The 21,427-nt window shown below is 44.0% G+C and overlaps 1 protein-coding gene across 1 annotated transcript; it reads left to right on the plus strand.

Moving 5' to 3' along the window:
* The first annotated feature begins 465 nt into the window (after nt 1-465).
* LOC138472884 (uncharacterized) lies at nt 466-19,987 on the plus strand. Its single transcript, XM_069611284.1, has 5 exons — nt 466-564; nt 905-1,019; nt 1,335-2,911; nt 3,281-3,404; nt 19,788-19,987. Exons 1-5 carry the CDS (start codon nt 493-495, stop codon nt 19,985-19,987), a joined length of 2,088 nt encoding a protein of 695 aa, XP_069467385.1. The 5' UTR covers nt 466-492.
* The last annotated feature ends 1,440 nt before the right edge of the window (nt 19,988-21,427 follow it).

Below are 21,427 nucleotides of genomic sequence, written 5' to 3' on the forward strand. Positions count from 1 at the left end.
AATAAATAAATAAATAAATAAATGCTATGTTTAGGCCTCATGGCTTCCATTTTAGCCCAACATAGTCTCAAGCGTTCCCCTTGCCACAATGGGGATTTTGAGGGTGCTGGGTGCCTGTTTTTGACTGGGATGGCAAAGGATTCTCACCCAGGGGGTGCATGCTATGTTTAGGCCTCATGGCTTCCATTTTGGCCCAACATAGTCTCAAGCTTTACCCTTGCCACAATGGGGATTTTGAGGGTGCTGGGTGCTTGTTTTTGACTGGGATGCCAAAGGATTCTCACCCAGGGGGTGCATGCTATGTTTAGGCCTCATGGCTTTCATTTTAGCCCAACATTTTAGACGGCTAAAAATGCACCTTGGTATCCATGAATACGCAGGGCACCCCTTTTGCCACCTGTATTCTGTTCTGTTATCTTAATTATTTGACTATCTTTTAATTGCTTGTATAATCTGGTTAGGGTATTTCTGTCAACCAACACAGCCATACAAATGGAAATGGATGAAAGGCCCCCTCGAGGAAAAGGAAAGAAACGAGGACCTTACAAAAAATGGATTGCACTGGTAAAATATATTAACGTTCAATGCAACTCTACCGATAAGAGGTCTCCTACATGCTTTTACTCCCCAAAAATACATTCTTCCTAAAAACAAGCAAATATTTCTAAAACAAAAAGGGGTGAAAGTGCACCAAAAATAAACTCCTGTATTCGGCTTGGTCACTAACAACCAGACTACCTCTAACCGCCTGACTACCTCTAAAGTTGGGAAATTAAGTCTGCTTTCATTACATGTCATTTGTTTTCTCTATTCTGTGCATTCATACTTTACACTCTCTGGCTCTTAAAGCAAGACCTGTATGACAATTATGCAATTCTAATACTGGTTTTATGTGTGGCTGCAGAAGGAACATTTCATCGTAGAAACTGATTCTTCAAACACTCTATGTGGAACATCCAAGAAGGCGATAGAAGACCATGCCAAGACTTTTAATAGAGCAGATGACCTTTTCTTCCTAGGTACATTATAACCATTCCAAATGTATGTTATAGTATTTTATTGCACATAACCACAAAACACTGTTATTGATACATTCAGTTAAAAAACTCACTGCACACAAACAGCTATTGGTAGTCTGTAACGCTTACTCCTTGGTCCACTTATAATAAATGATCTGAATTGATAAACTAATTTAAACTGATGCTAGCTGATTCTCATACAAATAACACAAGTTTACTATTTCTATTTATACCTATGCACAACCCAATTTTTACTAGTTGAATTAATCAATTTGTCCTGTGAGTGACCCGCTATTGCATTGCATTGCATTGCAGATCCTTCTACCGCATACTGTGAAGAGCAGCACACCCAAATTGAAGAGAACATCATTGGTAGAAGCACACACACAGCTCCCATTAGTGTCTCTGAGGAAATGGACGAGAGTGACTGTACAACCTTACCAGATTCTACACCACAAGCAGATGAAGACATGACTGACACTATGTGGAATGAGTTATGTGGCACCCTGATGGGTGAAATGAATGGGCATGTTCATGATTCTGGTCATGATTCTGAGCATAGTTCTGGTTTGCAGGTACTTGCCGATCAAATTGGATACACCATTCAAAATGATTATGAAGAAGTTCAAGTACAAGCTGATGAAACGCTACCCTCAGATGAAAAACAACCTATGTTTGAAGGGTCAACCAGGTGTTTGGGAGTGGTTGTTCTACTAGTTTGTTGCTTTATGATTCGTTTTCGTTTGAGTGATGAAGCTGCTAACTACATGCTTAATCTTATTTACCTACTTCTTCCACCCAGTAACAGAATGATACGAACAATGTATCATCTTCAAAAATACATAAAGGGTTTTGTTAAAGCCCCCATTATTAATTACTACTGTGCAACTTGCTATACACATGTTGACAAGAATACGCAGACTTGCCCTAATACTCATTGTTTAAAAGATTTGACACCAAATGATTCAATCTCCTATTTTATCCAACATAGTCTGATTGCCCAGTTACAAATCATGTTTAGTCGAAAAGGCTTTACAGAAAATGTGCGAAACTATCGATTTCATCACTATATGCAGAAAGAAAAACATGAAATGAAAGATGTTTATGATGGGGAACTTTATTTGGATTTGTTTGAGAGGGGCTTTCTAAACGACCCAAATAGTCTATCATTTGCTATGAACACAGATGGCGTTCCTGTATTTAAAAGTTCCAAAGTATCAATGTGGCCAGTGTACTTGATTGTTAATGAGCTGCCCATTTCCCAAAGGAAACTTCGAGAAAATGTGTTATTGTATGGCATATGGGTGTCCTCAAAAAAGCCAATAATGTGGTCTTTCTTAAAGCCATTGTATGCTGACCTTGCACAACTTGAAGATGGTGTTGTATTTAATGACCACAACAATTCCAGCTTCACGTGTCATGCTACACTTCTCACAGTTACCTGTGATTTACCTGCACGCTGTCTAGTGTCAAATAGCACTCAGTTCAATGGAAAGTTTGGCTGCTGGCATTGCCTTCAAGAGGGTGAAAGCACAGTTACGGGCAAAGGGCACTGTTGGGTATTTCCTTATAATGATGAAGGCCCTAAAGGACCACCAAGGACACTTGATACAATTACAGAGGATGTAAAGCATGTTATAGACAACATTAAGACTGGGCAGTCTAGTTACACTGTGAGAGGAATTAAAGGACCAACGTGGTTTATGTTCCTGAAGTACTTTTGTATAACCAAAGGATTTGTGATTGATTACATGCATGGCGTATGTGGAGGCATTATGAAATTATTGCTGACAGTCTGGTTTACAAAAGATTACAAGCATTGTTCATACTCCTATTATGAAAAAGTAACAATAGTAAATGGTTATTTGCGAAGGATAAAACCGACTTTAGATGTAAGTAGAGTACCAAGGTCTATTGATGAACTATTGTACTGGAAGTCTTCAGAATTTAGGAACTTTCTACTTTTTTGGGGAATACCAGTCCTTAAAAATGTTCTACATAAGGAACACTACTTGCACTTTTGTATTCTTTCGAAAGCAATCCACAAACTTTTAAGTGAAAACATTAACCAGGAAGATTTACATATAGCTGAACAAAGTTTATTTCTATTTGTGCAACTCTTCACAGAGTTATATGAAAAACGATTTATGACCATGAATGTTCATCAGTTAGTACATTTAGTAGACAGCGTTCGAGCAACAGGACCTCTATTTACAGCTAACTGTTTTGTTTTTGAAGATCTCAATGGTTTCATTTTGCAGCATTTTCATGGTACTACAGGTGTAGAAACACAGATTCTCGATGCCATAAGTATGATACAGGTGATCCCAGTTCTGAAAGAAAAATATTTGTTAAGTGGTAGTGATGAGGCAGAGTTCTACCAAAGTATGATGAGCTTACATAATAGTATGTGAACATTGAAAATGGTGTTTACAGTGTTGGGTCGACAAACCCTTACACTTTATCTGAAGATGAATATGTAGCAGTGACTCGGATTGCCCAAATCACTGACTCTGGCGTTGTATCATGTAACAAGATATTTATGGAGAAAAATAATCTTCTTGTTTACAGTTCAAATTACACTCGTATTCAGAGGAGAGATCAAAGTGTGATCAAATATGTGAACGAGGGTGGATTGCATGCCTATGGTAGGGTCAGTAGATTCATACAGTGTAGAGAAGCAAATGCGTTCACCAATTTGGCACTCGTTATTCCACTTGTGTGTCAGTCTTATGATATGAAAGACCCAGTTCATTTGGTAGTCGAAGAGAAAAGCACATTAGCCATCCACATACCAGTAATACAAAAGGTATGTTTTTTCATCAAAGTTGAAAATGAAACTTTTATATCTGAAATGCCAAATTGTTTTGAATTGGATTGAACATAACTGGTTTCCTACATTCAAACACATGCTGGAAGTGCATCTTTTAGGCTTCAAGGAAGCCCCGAGAAACACTTTGCTTACTTTTGTAGCTAGAGGGGGCTACTTTTAGAAATGTTTATACAACCCCAATGGGCCCATTGCTAGCAACTTGAATCCATAACCCTAAACTGGGAATTCCTAAACAGCTGTCTAAACTCACCTGTGGGATGGGTTCTCTAGTTTAGCTGGTCATTCACCACTCAACCCCTTCTTCCATTAAGTGCTGCTAGTATTTTTACTGTGTGTTTCCCTTACTTGTTCCCTAGGGCCAAATATGTGTTGGGGACATGTGTGACCAGCTTTTGGGGGCCGGTGAATCCATCTTAAATTTCCTTTGTCACCTTTTGAGTGTGGTCTGCATACCTGTCTTTTCCTTCTATGTGTAAGGGAAGGGCCTGGTAGACTAATTGCACCTTTCTGTTGAGATGTTATGGTTAGTGGTCTATATCATTAAGTGGCAGACCTGGTGAACCAGGTCTGGTAAGTGCATATTTTCTGGAGACCCTGTGTTAGCTCCTATACATAATGGGGTGTTCATATGAAATAATGTACTCACCTGTAATGTTGAGATTAATTTATATCTAAACGTTTATATAAAGACTATATTTTTAACCAAACTATATTGTGTGGGCAATCTTTTCTTTTGTACTTGTGGTGGTTGACATTTGGTGAGTCAGTTTAACTTGAGAGACTTTGCTTGTGGTTACCAGCAGAATGGAGGACACACTTTATCTACATACCAGGAGCTTTGATGTACTTCCTGTATGTACATAGACAGGGCAGTATGAATGTGGATTGGGCAATATGACAAAGTGAGTCTATTATCATTCATATATGATAAGCTTGACTTTTTATGTCCAGTGAAAACATTTCACATAACTTGTACTGAAGTAATTGAATTTTTGGCAGAAGTGAAAGAATAGCGCTATATATGCAATTTTTCTTTTTTGGAAAAATTTTGGTTGGACATGATTTCATTTTGGAATCATTTAAGTAATCCTGTTTCAGCCGCTTATCTTGCCAGCTCACATTGTCTTCGGGAAGTGTATAGACTGCCAGTCGAAGCCTTATTCAAACATATGATTGGGATCACTCCAAGTTTGTAGTAGTGTGGGGCCTGAGTAATCATTTTAGACCGTACTCCTCGCTGTACTCATGCAGAACAGTAGTCATTGCGTGATAGGCACCAATGTAAAATGAGTGCACTGATTACTGTCTAACAAATGTTAAGGTTGGATAATTGTGGCTTAATTTGGGCTCCATGGCAAGTTCTACCAATATGTGTCTTGAATCACATGGATTTGGTTTGGAAGGGTGCATGATGACTAATTAAAATGACTATTTTTGACTATAGAATGTACTTAGCGGTGAATTCCCATACTTATGCGTTAGTCACTTATTACTGCAAGAAACTATTTCTGTGGCATGTATGCTTTTTAAGTGTGATTCCTGGTCAATGGTTCAGCACTTTTACATTGGGTGTTGCAATTTAAATGATCATATCCATATTATGCTTTTTACATGCAATTAAAACTAATGCCAAACAGATGTGCTTAGCAAAGCATTAAAAAATCATTCAGCACAAGTGCAATTAAGCAAAAGCTGAAAGACTATCCATATTAGACCGCAAATCATCCTACAAACTCTGTGATTAATCAGTAAGCCATCCCCAAATCATCAAGAACAAACATGTTTCATGACGATGCTCTTGACAGTAGGTCATCCCAGAATCATCCCCAAACCATCAGGGACAAACATGCTTGTCAAGTAATCAGCAGGTCATCCCAGAATCACCGGGGCAAACCTGTCGATGCTCTTGAAGTAATCGGCAGGTCATCCCAGAATCATCCCCAAATCATCATGGTGATGCTCTTGAAGTAATCGGCAAGTCATCCTAAAATCATCAGGAACAAAGAGTTTTCTAAAATAGGGATGATGTTAGCATCATCAGCAAGTCATCCTAAGCTCATCCCCAAATCATCATGGTGATGCTCTTGAAGTAATCGGCAAGTCATCCTAAAATCATCAGGAACAAAGAGTTTGCTAAAATAGGGATGATCTTAGCATCATCAGCAAGTCATCCTAAGCTCATCCCCAAATCATCACCCACCATTCTGAGACATTTGCTGATGACTTTAACAGCATGATGACTTCTGATGATGTGGGAATGACTTCTAATGTAGTTCGATGATCATCGGATGACTCCAGGATGGTCTCTAAAGTCATCCTTTTTGACCTGGGTTTGCCCTGCACCTGCTCATCCAAGCCGCAAGCCAGGTGCAATGGTAAGCACATTATAAACAGACCCCCACCTCCATTTCATAGATTCTGCTGTAAATGTTCAAGTAACGCGTGAGTGTGTCTATCATGTTTTCCAGATTGACATCCCTGAAATGTGCTGCCATTGTTATATAACACCAGCACCCTAATACGCCCAGATACGTACATCATATGCCCACGCTAGACGTACTCATCCACATATTGCCACCATATGCATGGCACATCATAGAATGTGAAGGGACTGTCATTATTGGCTCATACTTTGATGCTGACCTTTCTCTAAGTGGTGAAGCTTAAGAACATTGAGTATTTATTTATTTATTTATTTATTTATTTATTTATTTATTTATTTATTTATTTATGTGTTTAGTTTCCTAGAAAACGTTACAAAATGTATGTACAGTATTAAAATAATGTACATATGTTTCAATTCAGTCCCCAAACAGTACATATTCTGTAACTCAAACATATTCAAAATACAAGCAGATATAAAAAAAGAAGGAGCTAACATTATATTATGCAAACAGGTACGTTGTGGAATAGGCTTCTTAAAAACGGGAATTGACATTTGTGAACGAATGCCAAGAACAATTTGTAATGTCCTTTCAGCCAAAATGTGAGGAAACTCACAGCAAATATGGCCCTGCAGGTACGTTATCATATGTCACAGCTCGGGTCCAGACTTGCATAGCCATATATAGCTATCATGTTTTAAATATAACCCCCGTTGGAAGGCGAATCCTCTGTTTTATTATTCTTTTACTGGACATCAGTAAAAAGCACATGCTTTCAGAACACAGAATCCAATTAAATTCAAATACAGAAAAAAAAGTGCCCACAATAGATCCCTCAGAGTCACATTTTAGAGCTATATTATGCAGTGACACAAGGATTACAGTTTCAAAAGGGCACTGTTTTAAAAACCTCTACTATCCTGGACTACTATTAGGTCCTTGAGAGAGAGAGAGTTCTTCATTGTCTCAGAATATTATGGTCAAGATATTGACCTCAATTATATGGAGACTTCAGCTACACCATAAGCCTGAGCATTGGACTGTGGCAATACACTAGTAGGAACAACACTAATTTCTGAGACAGTGGGCCTCATTACGAGTCCGGCGGTAACCTGCCAGTTTTTCTGGCTCGGTTACCGCTGGACTCGTATTACCATTCCACCTCCGTGATTCCTCGAATTACCGGGGCATTACAACCCCGAGTCACGTGACCCGGGAATTCCGGAGGCGGAATTCGGTAAATCCCCATTCCCTGGGAATGGGAACCATGGAAACACCGGCACCATCTCGTGATGGTGCCGGTGTTTCCACGTCCGCCTGCAGGCGTGCAGTGTTAAACCCACCAGGTCAGACCTGGTGGGAATGACACCTCCACCTGCAGGACTCGAGATCACCCAGTATGGAAACAACGGTGGCGGCGGGTTTACCGCCACCGTTATTTCCATACCGGGGGACTTGTAATGAGGCCCAGTGCGTTGACTCAGTGAAGCAGATTTTAGGACTGAAATATTATTTCCAAATTCCCTGACTCCTATAACTCGGCCACACATTGAAAACACGGCAAGATACTGAATATGGCACGAAAAAAAAAATCGCCAGCTCTATCTAAACAACACTTATATGCATAAATCACTCTATTCACTATCTGCACAATCGAATATCAGTTATTCATGATGAATTTTTAAAAATCTGCCCCACAATAAATTAATAACAGCAAGAGTGTAGGATGCTGAGGAGCGTATATCCTCCACAGAGGACCAATTGGAGGACCTTTGATATTTACAGGTGAGCGTTTAGTAGAGATCAGGAACATGAACCAGCTCGTATGGATGCGGAAGGCATAAATCAGTGGGATGATATCCATTTCTTTGGCCTACCAGAAGCAATGGTTGTGACATCACAGGATTCATGAAGACTATAAGCCAAAATGTTCTCAAAGTCTCCTTTCTTTCTCCGTATGGATTACAATGAGCCCATCTTTGATTCAGAGATGTTTCAAGCTACCCTGGCCCCAGAGCTCTTATCATAAGCCTTCTCAGATATCAACATGTCAGTCTTGTAAAGGGTTAAGAAGAACATCTACTCCTCTATATCAGGGTGACAAAATATTTGTTTCAGTACACTTTTCCAAATAGATATTGCTGAAATGGAGAAAAATAAAATGTCTAGAGCTCATAACAGAATTAGGAAACTCTAACATTCAACATGGTTTACTAGATCGTGCTAGAATCCTCATAACAGATCCAGATGGAGGGAGAAATTAATTATTTCAGTCTGTGCAGCTTTCCAAGAGATGCACACCACAAAAATAGTGCCCGGGAATACTTCTCTGACGCGCACAAAGGATCAACCAACTAGGGAAGATCGACGGAGCAGGTTCTTTTATCTGAAGTCTAACTCAACCAAGCCCAGGGATGATGGAACCCAGAAGAAAAGGAGAAGCCTGCTCAGGATACAGCACAGCACTGGATAAAACAATTCAGGTCCCCTATCAAGGGCATGGAGAACTGACACCATTATTTAAGAATGACTGTTAAACTCTGATATTCAGATGATACTATGAAGATGACAGGTGATTTTGGCACTTCCCCGTTATCATTTATAGGTCAGGTATGAATTCCACAGTTATATCTTGTCCTATAAAATGACATATGATGCTGATTTGTAATTCTTTCTTCATAGACAATTTAATCTAGCCATCATTTGTTAATAATGTGGACTATGCTAGGAATATTGAAATAAACGGTTACACAAACAGGTGTTCAGTCACACTCTGATGAAGCAAAGGACAGACATTTGCAAGATTACATAATGGTATGGGAAGCATTTAGTATGAAATGTGTTAATTGGTCGCTGCATAATTCTGCTCGCATTAGCCAAAGTCGGGCCACTAGGTTATTTTCCAATGATTATAATGTGGCACAATGTTTTTGAATGTGCTGTTTGTCTCTCCGCTGATGGTCACTTTACATTACACAGAAAGGCAGTTGAAACAGCTATATGCTATGCACCAACCTATGGTTCTCAAACCCTCTTTCTATAATATTGAATGGCTATTGTCAATAAAGTTGAAAAGAAGTCAAATCAGTGTTACAAAAGGATATCTTTGAATGTTAGCAGACAAATAGATTCCAAAGAATGCAAAGCTCTGCAATATCTCGGCTCCCGGCGCCCAGACCAAGTACTCCTATAGGAGATGCCCCTTAATCCCGAGGAAGAAGAGACATTGAAAATGCAATGTGTTTGGAAGGTATGTCTTATCCCCCTACCAGGCTGGAAGACATTTGAAATGGATATCTTAATTTGTAACAGAATGCATTGCTGAATTGCTAAAAATTGGTTGGATGAAGAGGGTAGTTGGGCTATATCAAATGACATAATGGGTCACATAGAGTATTCATTTGCTCTGCCTTCATGCCCAATACTGATAAGACAGTTTTTACTTTACATAAATAGAGTCATAAATGTCTTGCACAGGAATATTCATAGGCAATGACCAGGACATCACCACTCATCTCATTATAGATAGACCGTGTAACCCAAACTTCTCACAAATCAAGAAAATGTAAAGCGTTTGAAAGATACACAGAGATAATGAATTAGTAGAACATTGTTTCATCCAATGACCAGAGACTGCACATTCTCACCCAGTGTAGATGGTACACTTACTAGAATTAGTTGCTTCATAAAATCTCTGATGCTTCTTCCTGGGGCTGATGTTTGCGATGTACAGTCCACTGGTATTTCCTATCATTCACCAATAGTGCTAACTCTAAACATACCATTCTCTATTAAAAACAATTGCCATATGAATGTGAGTGTAAAGTATTAGAAGAATATTTCATCCCCAAATCTCACTCAGTTACCAGGAAAGGCATTATTTGGGCAGCAGGCTAAGGCATTCACCGGGGTATACATGTTCCAAAAGGCCTCCTGAAAAAAATCATAAGCTTCAGAAACCCCCAGAAAATTGCAAATATGACATTGACATTCAAGGGATCTATCACAAGCCCTGGTAAAATATACCTAGAAAAGCTACAGACACATTTGAGCTTACTATTCTACACACAAAGAAAAGAAGCAGAATATATGGTCCCTCATTTGCGACAACAGCAATATGAGCAATGGAAGAAAGCAGGGTGACTTTGGCAATGGATAACTGTCAAAAAGAAGCAAGGATGGTAATTACCACATTCAGGGCAAAACGATTGATTGTTACACTTTTATCCGACTAAGATTAACAATACTTTTACAAATCCCTGTATGCATGAGCGGGTCTCCAGGTGCCTGACATCAGAGGAAATTACTGTTTAGACTATATACAAATGTCCATACTAGATGAGAGGGACAGGCATTTTCTAATATCCCCAATCACTTCAGAGTAATTTGGTAAAGCCATTATGACCTACCAATAAACAACAAACAAACCTACAGGACTAGATGGGATCCCACATGAATATTTTAAAACATTTGAAGGTGAGTAATTATACCAGTGCCAAAGGATTTGTTTCATGAGTTTTAATTGTAAAGTATGGCTAGATTGAAATGCAACTAAGTGATTATCACTGTTATCCCAAAATTGGAAGAAGACATTGGGCCTCATTCCGAGTTGGGTGGTAAGGGAAAAATGATGCCGGTAAAGGAATACCGGCATCGTTTCCCGTTACGGCCCATTCTGACGCACCAGACCGTTATTTACGGCGTCGTAAAGTACGATGCCGTAAATAGCGGTCTAGTGGAGCGCGCCCGACACGCCATGCCGTAATTAGCGGCATGGCGTAAACCGGAGCTGATCCCAAGTAAAGTGGACATGGAAAAAACGGCCTCCACAAGACCGCAAAGTACCTTACCGCCATGGAGTAAATACCGGCATCGCCGAGAAGGTGTTAAGGACCCTGAGCAGTGTTTCCAAGAGGAACAGGTGCACTCAATCAGCACAGGTGGAGGCAATGGAGTCTGGCACAGCACAAAAGGAGCACACCCACACACCACACCCCCTCCCACACCAAGATGATACCAATTGTAGCAGCATTCCTGGAGCTGGAGGCCCTGCTTGCAAGGCAGCAACTACAACAACAGCAACTACAACAACCACAACCCCCACCACAGAGGATACACAGGAGGAGAAGGAGGGTGAGACAGGCCCAGCATGCCCTACCAGTGCAGGCACCATTACCACGCCGGCAGCCCCCAATCCCCCGCATCAGAGCCACCCCCTTCAACCTCACACCAGAGCAGATCCACACCCTGTACCGGCTTGACTGGGACACCATTACCAGCATAGTGGACATGATACATGATGATACAGTGAGCCGCATAGAAATCAGCACTGCCCTCCCCCCTCTACTGAAGGTAGTGTCTGTGCTCCACTTCCTTGCCACAGGCAGCTACCAGCATACAGTGGGGCACATGCATGGCATTTCACAGCCCATATTTTCACGGATACTCAACCAAGTGCTTGATGCCCTCCTCACCCACACAAGGGAATACATATCCCTACCCCGTACTCCCCAGGAGATATATGACACCAAAGCTGCCTTCCATGCACTGGCAGGCATGCCAAATTGCATAGGTGCCATCGACTGCACCCACGTGGAATTAGTGCTCCCGCATGCCATGGAGGTGCCGTATCGCAACCGCAAGCAATACCACTCCATCAACGTCCAGATGGTGTGTAATGCCAGTAAAGCCATCACACATTGCAATGTCCGATACCCCGGATCAACTCATGACTCCTTGGTCCTGCGGAACTCAACACTACCACGCTACATGGAGCGACATGCCGGACGACGTGCCTGGCTGCTTGGTGAGTAACCTGAATGGGCCATGGCAGTGCTTTGGGGCTGTGAGTAGGTCGCCTGCATACCCCACCTGGGTGTGAAAGGGGGGGGATGCATACCCCACCTGGGTGTGAAAGGGGGGGATGCATACCCCACCTGGGTGGGAAAGGGGGGGATGCATACCCCACCTGGGTGGGAAAGGGGGGGGATGCATACCCCACCTGGGTGGGAAAGGGGGGGGATGAACACTCATCCCAGTAATCATCTGCGGCCATGTAAGACTAGTACAATTCTCCACCATGAATGCACACACAATTACCTCCTTTCCACTTCCATGCAGGTGATGCTGACTACCCTCTAAAGCCGTGGCTCATGACCCCGGTCCGCAACCCACAGAACAGGCACGAGGAGGACTACAATAGATCCCATACCCGTACACGGGTGGTGATAGAGCAGACCTTCGGCCTGTTGAAGGCACGATTTCGTTGCCTCAGCCGGTCTGGTGGGGCACTCATCTACAGCCACGAGAAGGTGTCCAAGATCACCATGGCATGTGTAATGCTACACAACATGTGCATCCGTCGGAACGTGCCACTGCCCCCTGACGTGGAACTGCTACCACCAGATGATGATGAGGGGGAGGAGGAAGGAATGGCAGGACAGCAGCACGGTGCCGATGCACAGGAGGGACGTTCAGTGCGTCAATCATTGATTGGACAATATTTCTGACTCACAAGTCAGCTGAGGGTGTGAGGGTGAGAGGACATTGGGCACTGGGTGTGGGGATACATGTACACCATGCAATGTGCGACATCAAAAGACACAAGCAAAATGAGCAATGTCCACTCTGTTTTTTGGGAATTAACAACCAGTGTATTCAACATTAATGTAGGAACGTGTACAACAAAACCACCACCCTCACCCCCTTCCCCCTCCCCCCCAACTCCCACACACACCCTCACCCCCTCCCCCTCCCCCCCAACTCCCACACACACCCTCACCCCCCTTCCCCTCCCCCCCAACTCCCACACACACCCTCACCCCCTTCCCCTCCCCCCACAACACCCCCACAATAGTCCCATCAGTGCAACATAGGCCACTTGTGTGTGGCAGTATGGTCATTGTGTGCTTCCAGAGCCAGGGGTATCCATGTTCTGCCGGCGGAGTGTGCGCATTGACCGACGGACAGGGCTGGTCTGCGTGGAGGAGCACTGTGAGGGTGGGCACTCCCACTGGGGCTGGGGGGTGCTGCCTCCAGGGCATCAGCGATCCGGCCCAGCACCTCACAGAGCCGGTTTGTGTTGGCAGTGATGACTTCGCCCAGGCCCTGCAGGTCATTGTGCCACTCCGACCTGGATTCACGGTTGTCCCGGATGAAGTCCTCAATCAGGCCCGTGAGGCGCTGGGAGTGCAATCCATCCATGGCCGGTGTGGCAGATGTGCTAGGCAGCCGTGGTGTTGAGCCTGCAGCCCTTTCGGGGCTTTCTGCCGGGGAGGTGGATCCAGGAATGGCAGGTGGTGCTCCTTGGCCTGTGAGGCCTGGGGTGTCACTCTCCCCGGAGTTGCTGTGTGCAACTTGACTGTAGGATGGGGTGTCTGGGCTGTGCACGATGTCATGGGGCTCCTCCACGTCGAATACGGGAACTGATGTCGGGCTATCTGGCTCCTCGGGGAGGCACATGGCAGCATTCTCCCCTGCCACACTGGACTCCTCTGAGTGCACCGTGGGGCATGTCTCCGTCGGCACTGCAGGCATGGGTAGGGGTGTGGGTTGTGCAGCCTCCATGGGGGTTGCTGGTGCAGGTGGTGTTGCCTGTGCCTTCTTCCTTCCTGCAGGTTTACGCTGTCCCCTGGCTGTGCCCCTGGAGGTACAGGGCTGTGTGGCTTCCTGGCCCTCACTTTCATGGCCGCTGCCTGTGGGGGGGAAGAGAGAGATGGCATGAGCTATGATTTGGGGGTCAGCATTTCTTCAAGCCTATGGTATGACAATGGGATTGCAGCGTTGTGGACGGTAAATGCATGCAGGTGTCTGGGTCACTCATGTTGGTGGAGTACTGTGCTGACTCACATTGACTGCCTCTTTGTGTGCTCTGGCCAATATGGGTTGGAGCCTTGCACCTGGCATCAGCCTGGGTCTTACTTGTGACGGCATGATTTGATGGGGGGGGGGTTCCCATACGTGCTGTGACTGCTTGCCCAGTCCTTGGCGGTGCCTTACATTGGGAATGCATTTACTATCTTCACTCATGGCACTCACCTCCATCTGCGGATGACGGGGCACCGCACTCCATCTCGCCGACCCCCTCTATGGCTTCAGTGCCCATCATGTCCGGGCACGTTTGCTCCCAGGCCATCATCTTGATTGGAGAAGCTGGGCCTCCTCCTGTCTCCAGGGCCTGTGTTCGGTTGGCCGATAGGATGGCCCGCACCCTGAGACGGAGGTCATCCCACCGTTTCCTGCAGTCCCTCGTCGTATGGGGGGTGTTCCCTACGGCGCTCACCCTCTGTGCCACCAAGTCCCAGATCTCCTTCTTCCTGGCAATGGTCGGCCTACGCATGTCGCTGCTGAATACTGTCTCAGCATTTGCGTGCAGGGTGTCCACCAGGACCTGGAGCTCGTCCTGCGTGAAACGCTCCTTTCTGATGCGGGCGGCACCTTTCTTCAGTGCTTTTGGCATGATACTGGTCACTGATGGCTTTTTTGAGGGTCGGAATATACCTCTGGGTACTGTATTAAGAGGATGGCAGTGGATTGTGTTTTTAAAGATGGCCGCCGCGCTCCTTCCCGTTCCTGTGCGATGACGTAATTTCCGTATCCGTTAATTAGCGGTGACCGTAATTTACGGATACCGTTAATTACGGTCACCGCTAATTACGGACAGCGGAACTTCGGTGGCGGTGTTGTAATGACCGTCTCGCTTCATGCCGCTAAGGGGTTTTACGGGCCCTTTAGCGGTATGCCGCTAGGGGATTTACCGGCATGGCGGAAAGCTCGTGCCCGCGAAGTCGGAATGGCCTGTAAATTGCGGCATCGTACCAGACCGGACTCGGTCTTTCCGCCATGCCGGTAAAAACCCATACTTACCGCAAACCTCGGAATGAGGCCCATTAACTTATGTTCCAGTTATAGAACAATATCTCTCATCGACATAGACATGAAAATCCCAGCAAAGATGCTTGCACCCAGACTCCAAAATGGAATAGCTAAACAGATACAGAATGTTCAATGGGGTATTGTATTGAAAACACAAGAGCATGACAATAAGAGACCACTGTTTCATATTTTGTGGCAGGAATTAACAGTGATCAAATAGAATTCTCCCTGTCACTAGACGCAAGACAAGAGTTTGACACTGATATGAAGAAGATGTGTTTGGAGGTAGTAAAGCGAGGGTTAGATCTGTCAGCACAACAACTGAGTCTTGCCGCACGTAGGAAGGAGGAAGAGATGAACAATGCCCTACTCCAGGAGATTTTGAAGCAAATACAATCTATGTCCCTGGGAGTAGATGTAGCATGAGAGGGAGAAGAAATAGAGGATTCCAGTCCACTCTTTGAAGGTACTCCCTTGTCGCAGCCAATATTGGAGGAATTCAGAAGACTAGCTACAGTGGTTGAAAGCTCCACTGAAGGAAAATCTGGTTCCTTACAATTCGCTGACAAAGACCATACACAGGAGTCGACCATTTCCTTGCAAGAATTGCAGGAGACAGATAATGGCCATACCAAATGCAAAAGGAAGGTCAGGAAGAGAGAAGCAAGATGGAGGAGAAGGATCAAAGAATCGTCACTTATTACTGAAGAACGGGTCAAAACGAAGAAGCAAAAGATCATCAAAATGAAAAAGGGGGACACAAATGTCCCCCTCAAAAAAAATTGAGATCCCCACCAGCTGCTAGTCCATTGGAAGTGCTAGATCCAAGTTCGATACCTCTGTCCAGGAAAAAGTTCAGCAGCAATCATCCTAAAATAAGCCAAGGGGCAAGCAAAGGACATAACAGAAAAACAATGAAAGATGCTGATAAAGAGAGCTCTCAGCAGGAAAAGATTAAAATTATTAATATCAGCATTGACCTTCAAAACAATTGGGAGCAGAAGGAGAATGGTAGAAAGCCCAACCCAGTGGTCGAAGCGGGCGCAAATGAAGTAACCATGGGGCAGAAGGATTCAAGAAAATTTGCCAGTGTCCCGAATCTCAGAGAGACAAAAAAAATCTGCCCAAAAAATTGCCCCAATCTTTCTGTTAAAAAAACATTCAGTGGGAACACAAAAGTAATCTGCTGCAGAAACAGCACCGATAGTAGATGGAGGGAGCCTAAAAATAGCCCCAATCTTCGTGAAAAAGCTAAGCGAAACAACCAACATTATCTCATTGCAAGAGGAAGTCAAAGGTGGGCAAGGTAAATCAGCGGTGTTGGAGATCAGAGTGAACGGTGGAGGAAAGTCCTCAGAAATGGGGGGACTCGCCATTCCGCCAATCCCACCAGTTCAACATCTGCCTCAAAGTTTAAGAACAGTAACTACAAGTCCCTGAGCAGAGGGGTAATTCTTTCATACTTTAAAAAAGTCACACATTTGTATCTTTTAGATACTCAGGATATTGAATCGGTAAAGTTTCCCTATCGTCAGAACCCATTCTTGGTGGAGATAGGCCCCACCTCGCGAGAAGGCCAAGAGGCTATACTAGGGGCCTCAAAAGATCTGATAAGACATCGGATTTTGGTCTCCACTAAACCACCACTGGAAATCTTGACAAAGACATCCTCAGCCCAAAGATGGACATCCAGGGCAAGGGAGGCCTCTGGTAACAACGCAAGTCCAGTCGATTCCCTGAGAAACCAAAGCGCAAATGGAATGAATCCCCAGGACAATGCCTTGTCTCTTCTCCCTGAGATTCTAGCGCATGTGCTGCAGAAATTAGGGTGGGAATGCAGTCCCTTTAGGCAGTCAGATTTGTCTTTATTGTGCTGGAACCAGCGGGGTCCAAATACCTTTACATCAAAAAAAACAAAAGAGTGGATTTTTCATGAAGTAGACGTCTTGCTTTTGCAAGAAACGTGGTTGGTGAATCCAATAGCAGTCAAAGGCTATTCAATATATACCCAACCTGCACTGCAAAATGCCAAGGCTAGACCTTCAGGCGGCTTATTGATGGCATTTAAAAATGCCTCGATTGGGGTCTCAAGTGAAATTTGTAATAACAAATTGGGTATCCAAGCCTGCAGATTAAGCTTGAAACAACAAAATTCACATTTGGTAATTATTTTCATTAATGTGTATTGGAACCCTGCGTGCTCCAACCTACAGGATTTATTAGAGGTTTTGTTGAAACTCCTGGAGGTCCTTAAACTGGCACACGAGGGAGCATGGATTATACTGGCTGGGGATCTGAACTCCCAATGTGTTCATTGTTGCAGAAATTCGCAAATACATGCTCGCTGAGAATCTCAGAAGAGTGAAGTAGTGGGTGGAGTTCCTTGCGGGTTGGGGATTAAAGGTCACAAATGGGTCAATCCCAGAGGATATCCCCCCCATCCGACCTGGCATGGAGCCAAGTCTACCTCGACTTTGGTTTATATCTTTATGTCTTTATGTCATCACAATTGTTGACATGAGGGGTTTCCTTGAACATCAGGCCTGAGGGGGGAAGTGACCTGTCTTTTGCTGATATTGTGGTCAGGTTGCTGGATAGCCAAAAACAGTCCCTTGTGAACTGGAAGGGGAAAGTCTGTCTTCGCAAATATAAGAGAGATGGGGAAATCCTCAATAGCAACCTGATGGCAATTCCAGACATCATTCAGCAGGAGAATTGTTGTACCGAAGAATTTGTCAGATTTATTTGGTCCTCATTCCCTCCAAGTGTGGGTGGAGGGGGAAACCAGCAGGTGCATCACCATACCTTCGACGAAGAAACAAGGCAGGCCCAAAAACTACAGGCACAAAAAATAAGACAGCTTAAAAAATTTGCCTTGAGTGATGAAGACTAAAGGAGGGAACTTAGACATCTATCCTCACAATATAAACAATGGTCAGTGGATAGGAAAATGTTCCGTCTCTAACAGGATGGGGAACTGATGTTAAAATTAATTAACAATCAGGATTCTCAGAACTTCTGGGCAGGGCTTAATCAATTGGAGGGAAAGGCTCATAGTAGTCAGTGTACCTTGGTGACAGAAAGTGGGTGGGTGGATTATTTGTCTGGTGCGGTCAAGAACCCAATTAAATCCACTTTCCAATTGGAGAGGGATGTTGAATGGTACCTCTCGTTGGACGAACAGAGCTTGAGAGACCTAATTTCTAGGTCTTCTTCCTCAGGGGCTGCTGGACCTAATGGCTTAACTTATCAGGTTTTGAAAAAACAACCCAAACCTTTTCTGGCTTTTCGGGGACATCTTGGTAAGGAAAAGGTTCCCTGCTTCATGGAAGACGGCAACTATCATTCCGCTGTTCAAGTGGTGAGATCGGCCCGTACCTATATATTATCGTCCAATCACCCTGTTGGACATCGAGAGCAAGCTATTCAAGAAGATCCTTCTCGGTGAATTGGAGGATTGGGTTAAGGAAGCAGGGATCGTGCCCAAACATCAAACAGGCTTTAGACAGAGCCTTTCTATGGCTTCAAACGGTTTGGTGTTGAGCGTCCTGAGTGAGAAAACAGGGCACAGGGGTGAAATACAACTGTATGGGGCTTGGGTTGATTTCTTGAGGGCGTTCGACCAAGTCGACCGAAACAGGCTATGGTCAAAACTCAGGCGGTGGGGCAATCCGGAAGGACATTTGGCAATGTTGGTTGAGTTCCACAAAGATACAACAATCAGAGTTAGGTTAGATCAGGATGGGCACCTCTCAGATCCTATTAGGGTGGAGAGAGGTGTCCGCCAGGGTTGTCTGGGGGCTCCACTGTTTTTCATTCTATATCTGGCAGACCTGTGAGAGTTTCTGGTGCCTTCGGCACTAGCCAGTCTGGTGATCAATGGCTCCAAGATTCACTGGCTGGCTTATGCCGATGATGTGGTCCTATTAGACCACACCGCAGTTGGGTTACAGCGGCTGGTAACTAGAATAGACGGCTTTGAAAAGGAAACGGCCTTGCAAATAACCCCAAGAAATCTACGATTGTGGTTTTTAATAATAATAATAATAATTTGGCATTTATATAGCGCTACGAACCCTCAGGTATCTGAGCGCTGCTTATTATTACCCACGGTGTGTGGTGCTCATTTGTCGACCTCGGAAGGATGAAAGGCTGAGTTTGGCCCCGCCGGGATTCGAACCTGCGTTAGCAGGCTCTGCACGGATGTCAAAGCGAGCACTCTACTCGCTGTGCCACTAGACATCCACACAAAGGGTGACGTTTGCACAATGGTTGTAGGGGGGGTCAGCCAGTACCATGAGTCGAAGAGGTGACCTATCTGGGTTATAAAGTTTATGCTTCTCCATCTATCTCTAAAGCAGAAACTGAAATCAGGAATATGCTGATACAGCTAGTTCCCCAGATGAAAAAAGATACTAGTAAAGTTCTATAAGTTCTCGATTCTTCCTTTGATTAAATTCTATTCAGACAAGGTGGTCCCCGTATTGTTGTATGGACACAAAGCTAAGCCTTTCCTTTGGAATGTGAATTGGCAGAGGCTAGAGGGCCTAATCTGGAAAAAGGTTCTAGGTCTCCCCCTGAGTCTCCCCATGGCCAGTGTGAGAATTGAACTTGGCATTCGCTCACTGAAGATGGTGGGCTGGAAATTAAGTTTTCTCCTCCGTTTGATCATCACAGCCCAGAAGTACACATTGTACTCAGACATTAAACATCATCTGGGCACTCATAGCTCCACTACTCTTTCTGGACTAGAAGCAAAGGTCAAAGAAGGGTTGGCTTGGGCTAACACAAACTGTGAAACTCTGATTGACAACCCTGGAAAAGCAAAGAAAGCCCTGGAAGAGAAGGTCTGGATAGAAATGATTGACAACATGTGATTGTTGGTTCCAGTCAATCTGTTTCAAAAAGTAGATAAGAGACAGAGGGCCTCCTTACGAGTCCGGTGGTAACCAGACGTTTTTTCCGGCTTGGTTACCGCCGGACTCGTATTACCATTCCGCCTCCATGACTCCCGGAATTACCAGGGCATTACGACCCTAGTGTCCCGGGAATTCCGGAGGCGGAATTTGGTAAATCCCCATTCCCTTTGAGTCCCATAGGTCTCAATGGGAATGGGGAAGTGGAAACATCGGCACCATCTTGTGATGGTGTTGGTGTTTCCACGTACGACTGCAGGCAGGCGGTGTTAAACCCACCAGGTCAGACCTGGCGGGAATGCCACCTCCCGCCTGCAGGACTCAAGATCGGGCGGTCCGGACTTAACAGTGGTGGCGGGTTTACCACCACTGTTATTTCCGGACCGCCTGACCTGTAATGAGGGTTTTCTTAGCTAGATATGTAGTAAAGTTCCCCGATTGGAGAACTCAGAAGAACTTCATGAGAATTTGCCTAAATGTGGTTCAAACAGGGGAAATTGTGTTCAAAAGGGGTTTGGGGGTGTCTGCAACTGCCCTGTGTAGAGTTTGTGCCAATCCTGCTAATCAATCTCTAAAAAATGTGTTGTTGGACTGTGTAGGCATTTGGTTCAAAAGACTTTCATTGTTTGGCAGGTTCAGGGTGGGGAATGAGAAATATTCAGAGAGTATGTTCTGGGACAGACTCATAATAGGTCATGAAGTAGCACTGACAATAGCAGTGGTTCAAGTTCTGGAGAAAATAAACATTGTACTCTAGGACCTCTTTTTTTGTGCATGAGATCAAGAAGCATTGGGTGAACTGGTTTTGGTTGTAAGCTCTCTAAAGGGGATTCAGGAAGTGTATTATATGTTGCACTATCGTCACCCCATTGAGTTTGACTCCCTCAATTAATTGGGCTAAGATATCTTTTATTTATTTTTTCTCACAATGAGGCATACTTAGCAAAGAGACCATCAGTTATACTTTTATGGGGATGCTATGTTGGCAAAGAGGAGAAAAAAACACAAACACCCCTTTCTTTTCTTTTTTCTTTCTCTTTTTTTATGTTCATTGAAATGTCTCTTTACAGTGACCCCTTTGTGTTTTATTGTGTACCTCCACGTTTAATTGTGTATTATGGCTTTCCATGTTACTTTGTATTATTCATGATGTATAGATTAAGTTTATATTTTTTTAAGTATGATTTAAAACAGTTCTTTTTGAGTGTTGGTGGCTTTGGTAATACTGTTGTTGTAGTATTTCTTTTTGGCCTTTTGTATTTCCTTCTTGTATGAGCGGATTTGTCGTTGGAACTGTAGTTTCTTCACCTGGTCATTCCTATTTCTCCATTCTACTACAATCTTCCTGTTTTTTTCTTTTCATGGCATTGAGTATTGGGCTAAACCATTTTGCTGTCGTTC

Source organism: Ambystoma mexicanum, chromosome 8 (assembly GCF_040938575.1).
Source record: "Ambystoma mexicanum isolate Mex_15411 chromosome 8, UKY_AmexF1_1, whole genome shotgun sequence".
NCBI lineage: Eukaryota > Metazoa > Chordata > Amphibia > Caudata > Ambystomatidae > Ambystoma > Ambystoma mexicanum.